Source organism: Cibotium barometz, chromosome 24 (genome assembly GCF_041138505.1).
Source record: "Cibotium barometz isolate CiBa-2024 chromosome 24, ASM4113850v1, whole genome shotgun sequence".
NCBI lineage: Eukaryota > Viridiplantae > Streptophyta > Polypodiopsida > Cyatheales > Cibotiaceae > Cibotium > Cibotium barometz.
In genome coordinates, this window is record NC_141069.1 from 19,801,021 (window position 1) to 19,814,931 (window position 13,911).

The 13,911-nt window shown below is 45.2% G+C and overlaps 1 protein-coding gene across 1 annotated transcript in view; it reads left to right on the forward strand.

Moving 5' to 3' along the window:
• Positions 1-13,911, forward strand: part of VPS34 (vacuolar protein sorting 34) — a 133,600-nt gene that overhangs the window by 100,315 nt on the left and 19,374 nt on the right. The window contains exons 12-13 of the mRNA XM_086818209.1: positions 5,186-5,293; positions 5,461-5,562. Of these exons, the coding sequence (XP_086674335.1) occupies positions 5,186-5,293; positions 5,461-5,562 (210 nt within the window). The remainder of the gene's footprint in view (positions 1-5,185; positions 5,294-5,460; positions 5,563-13,911) is intronic.

The window sequence follows — 13,911 nt, forward strand, 5'->3', positions numbered from 1 at the left end:
GGGTTGAGTAGGTGTCCCGGACTGCCTGCCGAGCCGCATCTGTGGACTGGCCATCGGAGGTCTGCTGCTGCGGTGAAGGTCGGGGTCTCCTGCGAGAGCAACAGGCTTTGGCCAGGTGGCCGACCTGCCTGCATATAAAACACTGGTTCGGGAGCCCCGAAAACTCCACTCTCTTATCGATCCATCCCTCCCCCATCCTAGGTAACTAAATGACCTTTGGAAGGGAGGAGATGTCAGGAACCAAAACTCTGATCGAAGGCAAGCCCGCTGCTCTAGCCACCACTGAAGCTGCTGTGGGGCCAGTCTGCCCACCAATGATCCTATCGTGGAGAGGAGCGGAAGGTACTCGCGGCGAAGTCCAAGAAAGCAAACTGTGACATGGAATAGGCTTTCTCCGTGTTCGGCCACTGCTGGGTCGAAACCATGCTGCCAATGTCTGAAGAAGGCCCGAGCACCCCTGATGTCAAGGGGACTCATGGCTAGGACCTGGGCCACGCTCTGTGCTGTCTCAAACTCAATCTGGTAATGGCCGCGGCCCAGTAATTGAACGTCCAGGATCTTGCCCACATCTGCAAGAAGGCGGGCCTGGAGAAGATCCCGGATCTCCCCTCTGTTGGGGCGGGTGCCAACTATACGGCAGATGGTGGAATGTCCCTGAAGGCATTCCACCTCTGCGGCGAGGCTCGCTTCCTCTTTTGGCGAAAGAGAGCCTGATGGGGGTATCCTCAGGGGCGGGCGAGGGGGCTACGAAAGAGTCCCTCTGAGGTGGGGCGGGAGGGGCCTCCATCAGAGTCTGAAGCTGAGTCGAGGGCGAAGCGGGACGGGGGGAAGTGCGGAGCGAGGAGGGAAAGACCGAAAGCGAGGGGGGGAGGGGGGGATGACAGAGGGGGGGGAGGCGAGGGGGAGCGGGGAGGGAGCGGGAGCGGAAGGGCGTGAGAGGGGGGTGGGACGGGCGCGAAGGGGGGGGGGGGGGGGGGGGGCGGGGAAAGGGCGAGGGGGGCAGGTGGACGCGAGAGGGGGGGCAGGCGGGCACCGGGGGGGGGGGGGGGTGGGGGGGGCGCAGGTGGACGCGAGAGGGGGGCAGGCGGGTAGGGGGCGGGACACGGACGGGGACGAAAGGGGGGGCAGGCGGGCCTTGGGCAACATTGTTATACATCCCATGTGTGCATTGCCGAGCACTTCTACTCGGATGATGAGCTCTCCCACCAGGTGGTTGACATCTTTAGCTCCCAAGACTTCTATGATGGCCCGCAAGGTGTTGCACATGCATTGCAAATTATCAATGGTTTTTACCTCAAGTTGGCCTTACAGAGGAGACATGAGATTATTGATCGTACTACTTGGGAGCTCATTGCCAGTATCACACCTTGGCAAATTTGGAAGGCTAGATGCATAGAGGCCATTGAGGCACTCAGATATATGATACTCAGTGCATTTGTACTATATGGGGGGCTATTATTCACTCTTATGGCCACATGGGCATGCAAAGAGCACTGTTTTCATGAGGGACTGGGATCAAGGGATCTTTTTCTCAAAACGACCCCCACAAGACTCTCTTGGCACCTTTGTGCCCCAGATTGGTTGAAATAAGCCTACATTTTGGGATGAGGTTTTGCTCCGGCTTCCAGACATGATTTTGTAAGGTTTATTCATACTTGATAGAAGTCTCCTTTTTGCAAAAATAAAATAAAAATCCTATGGGCTGGAAGTGATGTTGTATGGGCAACCCGAGCCAAGGTTGCTAGGAAAGTAATAGTAGAGCGTCCCCACGAAGGGGGCCTAGGCATTATTGACCATGCCCCCTCCTCGCACCCCAGACCCTCCACTTGCCAACTCCAGATCCAGGACTTGCTTAAGCGATATAGAGAGGCAGCCCCACTGCAGGGCCTTCCCCATATAGATGCATGGTGCATGGGGGATGATTTCAACATGATCAAGACTTGGGATGATCATCAAGGGGTGGCAATCACAGGTGTGAAATGCACCATGGTCCACCTAGGAGGAGCTCATCTTGTACATTAAAGGCTAGTATGCTTGGCACTTTCCAAAGTTCGGCTGCATCTTGTACAACTTACAATTTTGAGGTTAGGCAGGGGGGACCTGGAACTAAATCTGATCTGGGTGGATCGTTTCTATCTTGACAAGTGGGCATATGATGGGTGACACTGGGCATCTTGGTTGGCATCACCTATTTGGGCCATGCCTTTGTCCTTCTACATCTTAGCAATGCATGGCAGCAGGACCGTCAGCATCTACCAAGGATCCCTGACTTTTTGTTTGGGGTCCAACCGAGAGTTCTGTCTTCCTAATGAGGAATCTGGGAGATCTTATCTTTAAGTTGGGGGCCCCCTAGAGCCTTGGACAATGCACCCTAGCATATCAAGTTTTTACTCCAAATGGTTGCCTAGGATAGAGTATAGGCTTTTTGAGAGTAGGAGAAAAGCCTCTACCGTAGTTTTGCCTCACATTTGCATGTTCATGAGGAGACACTAGAGATTATATGGATTAGCGCCTAGGTGGAGGTCGCTTGTACCTCTTGTGAGTCCATAAAGTCTCAACATGTGGAGTTTCTTCTAAATCCCCCCTAGATGTCTTCCTCTTCCTCCTTGTCGAGAGGCCATGAGCTGCTTCTTGAGGTCTCAAGGCACTGGCCTTCAGGGTCTATGCCTTCCATTTTCACCTCGGGGGAGCTTTTGGGTTGAAAGTTTCCTGATAACACTGCCGCCTTTCTCTTGGGGAAAGGGGAACCTACAGCACTTTGCCTTGGCGAAAGAGGAGTTTTGCCTAGCCTCTAGAGCTAGCATCATCCATTGGACAAGTCTTGTTACTTTGCATCACAACTGGATAAGTGTGGGTAAAGACAACTTCTAGAAAATCTCAGATTTTCCCTGAAGCGGGTCTGCTATCCGCATACCTGCTGATAAGAGTTGTAGCCTCAAGCAAGCAACTGAGGATGACGAGAGCTGGAGGTCTGCTTTTGAAAATGAGCAAAATAGGGTAGCCTCAGGCTAGGAAGATGGAGCAACCTCTGGATGGGGATTGGGCCTACTCTCAAAAGCCTTATATCAACAAGACACTTCAAACACCACATTGCCTCTTGCATAACAATTTTTTAAGAGAAAATACTAGTCTTGTTCGAAAACAAAAGCCATTTTTATGGCTTTTTTAAACCCTTTTGATCAAAAAATCTCATTTCTCTTAGGTTTTAAAGTTTTATTGAAATTCTTCTAGGGAAACTTTGTCAGTTCATGATAGTTGGACAAAAAAACTCCACTTGTTACCGGCCAAATCAAGGAACTTTAGTGAATGTTTTTGCTTATGGTAGACATAGCGCCCTTAGATTTTTTCCCATGGTCAAGACCATGTCAAAAAGTTCTTTTTTTTCCCCTTGAGAAAATCCACCTTGTAGTTGCAGTATTGGATAATGCGTGCTTGAATGCGGTTTTTACATGCCCGCATCCATGCGGTTTTTACATGCCCGCATGGAGGCGGTTAGAACATGTGGCCATGTCCACAATACCAAACGGGTGGCCAGTGGAGACATGACAAAAAGTTCTTCTTTATACATATGAAAAATTGATGCATAATTCTCACCTATTAAATGCACTCTTTAATCAAATCAAAATCAAAATTGAGTCTCTTGGAGAATCTCAACCAATCTGGTGCCTTGTCCTGCCAGCAAGGTCCCATATGAGAGAGTGAAAACGATGCCATGATCCCATTCTCTCATGAATTGGCCACATTTTCTGTCTGCAGCCCTCCAAGATCCCCGAATCTTGGCCCAAGTGGCCATGAGCGTCTGGATAATATCACACAAGATCATGCAAATGCAATTTGTATCATAAACCAAAGTGCCCTCCATGGCCTCAGTGTATCTAGCCTCTAGATGTGCCAGGCTGTGATGCTAGCAATGATCTCCCATGTAGTGTCCAATCTCTGTGCTGGAGGTACGTAGCCTGACTCTGGCATGTCTTGAAGACGGCACCGCCGACCCACTCCCTAGTTAACCCGCATGGTCATATCTTTGTCATTCCCTTCAAACCTGATTTGTAGGCCCGACTGTGTCAACCAAACAATAGCACCAAAACAAATGTAGGCATCCCTCCTCATCCTTCCAAAAAGGTGTGCTGTTGCAATCCAAATCCTCAGTGCTTCCCTGCACTCCCACACTGTTTGAAACTCCTGCACATCTCGGACAAGTTGGGCTAGCACCAACGATTGATCTCCACTAGTGGTGGCAAGGCCACCATGTGGATAAAAGAGGAAAATCTTTGTTTCCCTATACGAGTGCCACAACCTTTGCCAAAAGCTCTCTCAATGTCAAGGGTGATCCCATAAGCCTCCCAATGCGGTCTAAAAGTAGGGATTCTCTAGGTTTGTCCCAGAACCGAGTGTCTTGCATTTTGCACAGTGTAAGTGAAGAAGGGCATGCTTATCCCTCCACTCCCACTAACCGGGGTGCCAGTGCAGGTATCTGATAGGACACCCATCATATAACTAGAGGCTCCAAGAGTCTGTAATCATCCCTTGAGGGGTGAATATGTATCTAAAATGGGTTTCAAAGGTTTTAAAATAAGGTTACAAAATGTAGACTCATAAAATGTAGTTTTTCTGGTGACTCATAAAATTAAAGAGGAATATGCCATCATTTCAGAAGTCAAAGATTTCAACTATCATTTTATAGTTAGGGGCAGGCTTTTGCTGCTCATACTTAATTATTGAAGGATACTACTCGAGACTTAAATATTGAAGGATACTACTCGAGACTTAAATATTGAAGGATACTCTAGAGTATCTAAAATGGGTTTCAAAGGTTTTAAAATAAGGTTACAAAATGAAGACTCATAAAATGTAGTTTTTATGGTGACTCATAAAATTAAAGAGGAATATGCCATCATTTCAAAAGTCAAAGGTTTCAACTATCATTTTATAGTTAGGGTTTTCTATTTTATTTATTTTATATGGTCTATCTTTTTTTGGGTTATTTTATACATATTAATTTTTTTAAATATACACATTAATTTTATGTATTTTTTAATATATGTATTGTATATATATTTGATAAAATTCAATTATATATATATATATATAAGTTGATGTTTTTGTGATGTTTGAAATGTGCTTTAGGTCTTTCTAATTTATAAAACCTTATGTGGCTATTGAATGAGACAAAGTTTTAATGAAGTTGTTAGGGCCCCAATTTGGAGACAAGATGGTAAGGGATTATGCTGTCGATAGATTGCGTGCTTTGACTGAAGAAGAATTCCAATTAATACTTATACAATTAGTCCAGGTAACAAACGTATTTTTCAACAAGATAGTTCGCTAAGCATAAAATTTTAAGGATATTAAACCTAATTTTGCCAAAGGATGTTTAATTTTTGGATTGATTGGGCTTCTAAAATTTGTTCCAATTGAGTTTTTATATTCAACTAAAGCAAAAAAATTGTCTTGATGTAGGCTTTAATATATGAGCCTTATAACAATTCAAGTCTTCTTCAACTTTTGTTAGAAAGAGCTACAAATTGGACAATAGGACATCACCTTTTTTGGCTTGTGAAGGTAATTCTACATTAAGATCTTGTGCATGTTAGCCAATTTAAAACTTTAACGGATTTCTTCCTTTTAGCTAAACAAGCTTAAGTATTTAGAATAATGTCAAAGGAATCATAAAATCTTTTGATAATGATAAAGAGAAATGAAATGAAATGTTATATTAACGTCTTCAAAAGGCCAAAGTGACCTATGAGACCAAAGTTACAACCATATGACATCTGATACACTATCTGGAAAAGAAAAGAAAGGACTGAAGGTAAAAGACATCTACAAAAGACCCCAAGGGTCTATGGGAATATTGAGCCATTTAGCATAATGTTAAAGGAATCATAAAATCTTTTGATAACGAGAAAGAGAGAGAGAGACATCTACAAAAGATCCCAAGGGTCTATGGGAATACAGCCATAGAAAAAGTAACTGAATGAAAATGAAAACCAACTATCACTAGTACATATACATGTGATATCAGCATAGGACCCTGTGCATGAGGTACACTAGCCATAATCAACTAATGGTAATGCCCGCCTCAGCAGGTACCAATGTGATGGCCAAGAGAGGGGCCTCTGATGGAAGCATTTCATGGCGTTGAATAGGCTTTTGGATGTATCTACCAGGTGGAGGATCGTGATGCTCTAGGTCGGGGGCGTGTGGCCCGCATAATAGATTGAGATCTATCAATGAGGACCCCTCTGGGGCGCAGGGACCACTGGTGCAGGTTGTGGGCTATGATGTGGATGCATGTAGACTAAAGAAATCTGTAATGGTCCTGAGAAGTATCATGTTTAGTCTGCTTCTTGGTATGTTGTCTCCGTACCACATCCCTATGACTTCTGAGCTCCAGTAAATACATGTCCAGGCATCTCTTTTCATCATACTGCATCACTTGTACAAGTGGACCAAACCCCTCTCAGAAGAGGCAATGGAATCTCATATGTATTTCATAGCAGGCTGGGCATGTACCATGCCTCATCTTCCAACTGTCCTCTGTGGTGCATATACTCTTCATATCCGATCCTCTGGTGAATGCCAGTCGCGACTCTAAGGCGGTGAGAGGATACCCTGAGCTGGCCAATCACGATATGCATGGCATGTGACATATGTACCTGTATGTATCTCGGGATCTCAATGAATCCATATCTCGAAACTCTCAAGAAGTGGTTCCTGTAAAACTGGGATTTAGGAGGGTAGTCTAGCCAGCCTAACTCACTTCCTCTCCCTCACCTGATGTAACTGCATAGAACATTCTTGCGCCAGTCTCAGGAGGAGATCCTGTTGAGTGTATATACATGCTGGATATAGGTGATGGTTTGGAAGAGGGCGTCTATGACCGGTGTGGCCACCCCAAACTCTGCTGGCACAACCTTGTGGCACCAATGGCTTACTTCCAAACATGCGTGACATCATCACCACCTATAGCTTCTATATGCTCTGCCACGCAGCCTTGCCTAGCCTTGGTCCTCAAAAAACTGCACCATACGTAGCTATTAGGTGTACTAAGTGTCAAAAAGTCAACAATTGGTACGAGGCTCCTAGAAGTGGGCCTGGAAATACTGTCTCTATAGGCGGGCTAGGGAGGCGTGGCCTCTCACTAGTCGATCAATGGCAATCGTGGTCATTCAAAAGCGGGGACCTGTAAAGGTGATTCCATGGTATACATACTTCTTCACAATCTCGACTTGGCATCTGCGTAAAAGAAGGATAGATAGCTGTGATGTAACCTCATAGGATGTGTTTAAGACCATGACCTTGGTCTTGCTAAGGACTACGAAAAGGTCTCTCTTCCTACAAAACCTCTACAATGCATCCAAATGTTTGTGGTGAAAGCGGATACGAGTTAAGGTAGAAAACAGGGGGGGTGGGGATGTGTGTGCTGGTGTGTGGGGTAAGACAAGGAATGAGATGGTGAATGAGGTAAGTGTTGTCGGCTTTTATAGGTGCGGGGGGGAGGTGGTGAAGTCCTGGACATGTTGCATGAGAGTAGGAGACCAATTGTAACATGCCCATCTTCAATAATACTACATGTCCATGAATTTATGGTTTTTTGTGATGTAAAAATTAACAATTTTAATAAACGAGCTGTTTCCACTTCGAATCTTAGAATTCAGAGTCCAAATTCGGAATCTGCGCACAATTTTATCCTAATATAGGATTTTACAACATCCAAAACCGACACCGGATCGAGCCTATACGTAATTTTTTTAAGTTATTTTCAATTAAAATACGGTAAACTTAAACCTTAATAAATGCATGGCCGGGTGTCCGATTGGTCAGCACCCCTACGACCAGGGAGACACCCCGGATATTTTCTCCGAAATTTTTTTTTCGCACCGCCGGGTGCTCCGGCACGCATAATGAGACCGGCATCCCAAATTAGGGATTCCTGCTCCAAAAAGATGTCGTACACACACTCGGGCTCCCGTACAATGCCCGTGCAAGGACCAAAGGCTGACCCCCCTAGTGTACAGTCCAGAGACCGCCACGTGGACATCCATGCTACCTCTGACCCGGAAGGTACATGCATACCATAGCTTTTGTCCACACACAGGTACCATCCCTTTCCCCAAGCCCATGCAAGCCATAAGTTGGTGTACTTTCATCGTACACTATGCTTTGCACCCACGCTTTGCTCTCCCTTTCCCTGCTCCCGTACCCGTATCCGCACCTATATAAATCCCCCAGTACCTCGTGGTCAAGACATCCCAGCACCCTGCACTGTCCGTACTCGTCACTCTGCCCAACGCCTGTACCTTGTAGTCTGCACCCGGCACTCTGTGCGGTATCGTACCGTACTATACCCGACAACCTTCCAGCAAGCTATTTTTGCCCATCTCCAAGCAAGTAAGCCCTCTGCAAAATATTGCTTGCCTCCTCTCACCCTCGAGGGTAGAGTGTCCTTAGCTACTCTCCCCCCTCTTCCCCCCCAACCCTCCCCTCTCCCCTATGTGAATAGACTTAATGGAGGACTCCCCCTTCTCTCCCTCTAGTTGCAGCCTTCTCCCTGCAAATCGAGTTTAAGGACACCTTTCCCTCTCCCCCCCCCACTAGTGGTGACTTTAGTAAGGGCTTTTAGCCTCTCAGAGGTGATTCACACTTAGGGGTTTTCTGCTCATAACATGAGCAAACGAGCTCCAAATTGTGATTCGACTGAAGTGTTGGATTCATGATGTCGCGGCTAGAAGGCGGGCAAAATGGCTCCTTCACGAAAGCGCCAAAATACCGCCCCGAGAGACGCACACATCAATGAGTCTAGAGAGGTTGCTCTAGATGCCTCCCCATCTCTCCCCTTGGGAGCCCCACAAAGAAATAATGACCAGGTTAGCTTGGTCACTGTATAAAAGGAGATTTTTTTAAATTTATTAATCTTTAATATTAACTTTAAAGACATTAAGCAAGAGATGCTACTTTTCTTTATACCAAATTTTTTGGTGAAATTGTTATTTTCTCAAGAGAAGTGATGGAATCTGTCATATTCTAGAGTTTAGTTGTAAATTGTTATCTTGATTGAGTTAAGAAGGACAGGTATATCTTCTTTCCGTCTCGATGCTAACCCTGTTTCCGTGCTTGTGTAGCCGGGCAGCGATGTCAACGAGGCCCGGAGTCGACCTAAGGTATCCCTCATACCATTGGGAGAATAAGATTTTGCCAATGGAGACGAATATTATGATACTGCTTAGTTGTGTGGGCCCAGACTAGTACGGTGAATAAGCCCTCCTTAGTGCGTAGACATTCCTCTGAGGAGCGGGAGGATCAAGCGATGGAGCCTGAGAGGGCGACAGGCCGACTTAAGTCCTCGCCAGCTGCCGATGATGAGGTGTATGGTCCCGTAGGAATTGCCCAGTCTATAGAGGTTGGAAGGCCGAATTCTAGATCATCGACAGAATAAAGTAAAGAGCTTGGATTTGGCTATGAATAATTTTGAACATTGTATCTATTTTTTTTCAAATACTTTGTTTGTAAACATTGTGTATCATTGATAAAGACTGTTTAAACGAATCATGTGTAAGGCTTTTAATTAAGGAACTTGTTTATTTATGTCAAACAGTGTGGTAGGATTAATTAGAAAATAAATTGACGCGTAAGTTGGGTGGAAAGTGGGAGGATGGAATGCCCTGATGACAACATCCTATGGATGGGTTGACCTAATTAGTCCGGTAACTTTTCAAGATAAATAAATCCCTGGGCAACCTTACTCTAGAGGACTAGGTCAACGGCTATGCCTGGCATAGATAAGAAAAAAAGCGTTGTTTCTAGAAGTCAAGAATTGAGGTTGCACAAGTTAAAGTCGATCACTCTATGAGTGGTTTGATTTTAGAAATCCTTTAAAAAGACCACGCTCCCCTTGCGAGATAGAACTAGGTCATACCTACTAATCGTATCCTTGTATCTTACATGGTCAAGGTGGTGACGACGAGTAAGAAACTGCTCCAAGATAGACTTAGTAGACTATCTTAAAGGTTTCCCCTATTTAGGAAGCGGGGGACCTTACACCAATAAGACAGTCCACTATACTAGAGCATCCTGCATGTGGGAAGCAAGTTGTCAGACATGGTTAACGAGATATCCCATTGTATATAATCAAATCATGCATGGCTCCCATCTCAAGGAAGCGTCTTACATATGCTTTAACATTTCCTGCATCCTGAGAGGCCTGCTGCAACCCCATCAACATGATGGCATCAACCTAGAAATCATACATCGGGACATCCTGGAAATCACCCACTAACAGGGTAACATCCCCTTGTTGGGAAAACTCTGCAATGTCTAACGGTGTGTATGGGGACTCTCCCTTTGGCATTAGGGCCCATGCAAATGCCGATTTTAGGCCGGAAGTAGCATACTGCAATGTGCATCAATCTCAAGCCAGGCCTGGCTAACTGTATCCACATGAACCAGGCCTCCTGAGTCCTCATCCCTCTCTAACCATTGAAAGCATTTGACACATGTGAGGCCGAAATAGGCATGCCACTCTTCCTAAACCAGACACCCCTCCAGTGCTGCATATTTTTCCTCTAAAGGCTGATTCTCATACATAACCCGACACCTCGGGTAGCCCTTTCTCAAGGCTCTGGTGAGTTTCTGTGGAGAACACAGTTCCCCTTCCTGTGTATGTCTCTGCAAAGCCTGCGTGATCTGACCATAGAGTGCCATTGCAATTCCATACTATCGTATGGAGTTTGTCTATGGTCTCAGACCCCATGCCATCATGTGCGTTGTTTATCTGTGATGAATGACCCTACCATTATGGTAAACCGCCTGTTTGCCAACCTTTGGGCTTCCATCACTTGGACCATCCCCATTCTTCTATGCTCCACCTTTAGGTGTCCCCAGTATATCTTGCTACCCTGAGGAAATCAGTCCGCGAATCGTTGTCTTTACATTTCAAAATGAGGGGTTGTTCCCTCATCATGTCTTTCCACACTCGCCATGCATCCACAAAGTTGGTTCCTGGTATACCAATCTGGCTGTATAGTGTTGCGCCATCCTCCATAGGTGGGCCTTTGGAAAGGCTGACCATGCTCTTCAGTCGTTTCTCTTCTTCCAATGTTGCAGTCATGATGGCATTATGTCGCGATATAGGTGCCACCTGCTTCTTGAAAACTCAATCCACTTTGAGGTTTTTTGAAGGTCTTGCCAGAGACCCCGTGTGTGTGTTTCCGCCTTCTCTTCTAATTTCACCTGTGCAGCCCTTAGCTCCACATCATGGGCGAGGGAAGCTTGCATACATACCTCCCTCTCTCTCTTTCTCTCTCTCTCTCTCTCTCACACACACACACACACACTTCACTAACTTTTAAAATGAGGAGGTCTTAACATCCTCCAACTCCTGGAGTTCAGTAAATTCAGAACATTTGGCATCCTGTAAGCTCCATGCTGCTTTAAAAGCTCCATCCTGTAAGCTCCATGCTGCTTGAAAAGCATCTAGCTCTTTTTTTGAACTTGGAACTCCACACACACATTTTTGTTTGTGAAACCATTGTCTAATTGATCACTGAAGGTATGGTACAAGCATAGTTGCCCATGAGAAAGAACAAGCTAGAACCAGTGGAAAAACACATCTAATTGCCTAGTAGTGTTCTGCCCCAAGGCGTAAGAGTCCTGGAGAGATTCACGCAAAGAGCGTCTAAAGTAGGCATAGGTATCAACTGACCGGTCAATAAAGACTCTCTCATCTCTATCATGCCAAAGAGTCCATAGTGCCCAGAATCTTGTCCACACAAGAAACTGTCAGCAGTCTGATAATTCATTGGAGTTTCCACCAAAAAGCTAGAATTGCTTAGAGAAAAGATGCTAAGGAAAACGAGCCTTCAAATCTCCAAAAAGCCTATCAAGAAGAGCAGGAGAAGACAAGACAATGCCAAAGCAAATGAGGCACCGTTTCTCATGCATGATAGCACCTGTAACAATGTGACAACGCAATGTGTCTTTTTTCCAATAGTATACCGACAAGAAGCACTCCAACTAGGCATCTCTACAAGAAGACTCTCTGTTTCAAAGAGTTTATTTTTCCAAATGTTATTAAGGCATGTTTTCCACCAATGCAATGGTTTAGATATCCGCCAGAGTTGGTTAGCATGCTCAACAATCCATGGAGGAGGAATAATCAGCTTATATGCTCTAGCTGTAGTCAATTGATCAAATGAAATAGGCTTATAACCAAGAATGTATCTAATTTCCAATCCATTAGCTTGTTTTGTGCAGTAACAGGTGGAACAGGTTGTATAGATTGCATTTCCCGCATAATCTCTTGCCATATTGGTTTGTGATGCATGCCCAAATCATATTGACGATTTGCTTGAGGAAAGCTGAGAACCTGTCCATTCGCATCTATAACATCTTGTACATATTGAATACCTTTGGTGGATAGAAAATAAGCCTTTCGAGGTTCCAATAATGCTAGTGGTTCCTCAAATACTCTGCTCCAGTGTGTACATTCCAAAGCCAGAGAATTTCTAGTGTCAGCATTCCTGCCAGACCAATGCAAGTGTGATAGGATTTGTTTCCAATCCATAGTCACCAGAAACGTTTCTAAGTTTTGAAGGTTTTTTTTCGAAAGGTTTCGTCTGTCACCTACAAAACTGCAAGTTTTGGAAATATATATATATATATATATATACATATGAAATTTTAATTTATATATACATAGTAGAGGGAACAGAGAGGAAAGAGAAGATCAGGGTAAGGAGGGCAAGGAGGGGGAGGACGAGAAGAGGGTGCAGCAATGGAAAGTGCTCATTGCTTAGAGGGCACGGGGGGCAGCAGTCGGCAGCAAGGGGCACAAGGCATAGATGTGGGCATTGGGGTCTCCAGCGTGGGAAGATGTGGGGCCTCGGTGCAACAGCGTGGAGACTTACAACAAACTTGCACGAAGGTGAAGCGGTGACAGAATCGTGCAACGGGCAAATCGGGGGCAGTCGACCGTTGCACGCGTTTTTTGGGAGAAAAAAATGAAAAAAAATTACTTTTTAAAAGTGAACAAAACATTTTGTCAAAGGTTTTGAAGGTTTTGTAGAAACATTTTGTCACAAAACGTTTCGCAAGTTTCGCCAGACCAAAACGGGTTTTTTGGTGACTATGTTCCAATCACGAATAAGCCTGGTGGAATACGGACAGCTAGGTATCTTACCATTAAAAAGTCCAAGCACAATGTCCTAGTGTGTAGGGATCCAATTGCCAAATGCCAATGTAAGTGACTAGCATATTTGCCCATGGCTGTTTTTGTTGCAGAAAATCAGCAATCATAGTCGCTTGTCTGGCCAAGACATGTTAATGTAAGTTGAGAATATTCAAACCACCATGCATCTTCTTAGGAGTACAAACAAGCTCATATTTCAATAGCCTGAGTGCCTTTTTATCAGCTGTTGCTCCATAAGCTCCCTACCGGACCAAGTGATAAAGGGGGAATCTGTTACCTCTGGCTCCCTGAATGAGAACCTGACTGTGAGAGGCCGAGTATAGTCCAAAAATACCACGGATCCACTCCACTGGAAACCCCATCCAGTACATCATGCCCTCCACAAAGCCCTAGTCAACTTCTATCATAGGCTTTCTTGAAATCCAAGAGGAGCACAATGAGGTTCTACTACCGCATCTTGGCCGAAGTAGTCGCCTCCCAAAAAGTGAAGACGTTGTCCAGAATCTCCGATCTTGAACAAAACCTATTTGTGTCTCGTGGATTAAGTCGGGGAGGAAAGGCTAAAGTCTCTTGCTGATGGCCTTGGCCAAAATCTTATAGGCTGTCCCAAGGAGGGTGATGGGTCTCCATTGTCGAATCTCCAATTTGTCATCACCCTCCTTAGGTATCAAGTGAATCAGACCCTCTAAGAGCCTCTTTGGTATGCCGCCTGTGGTCATAAT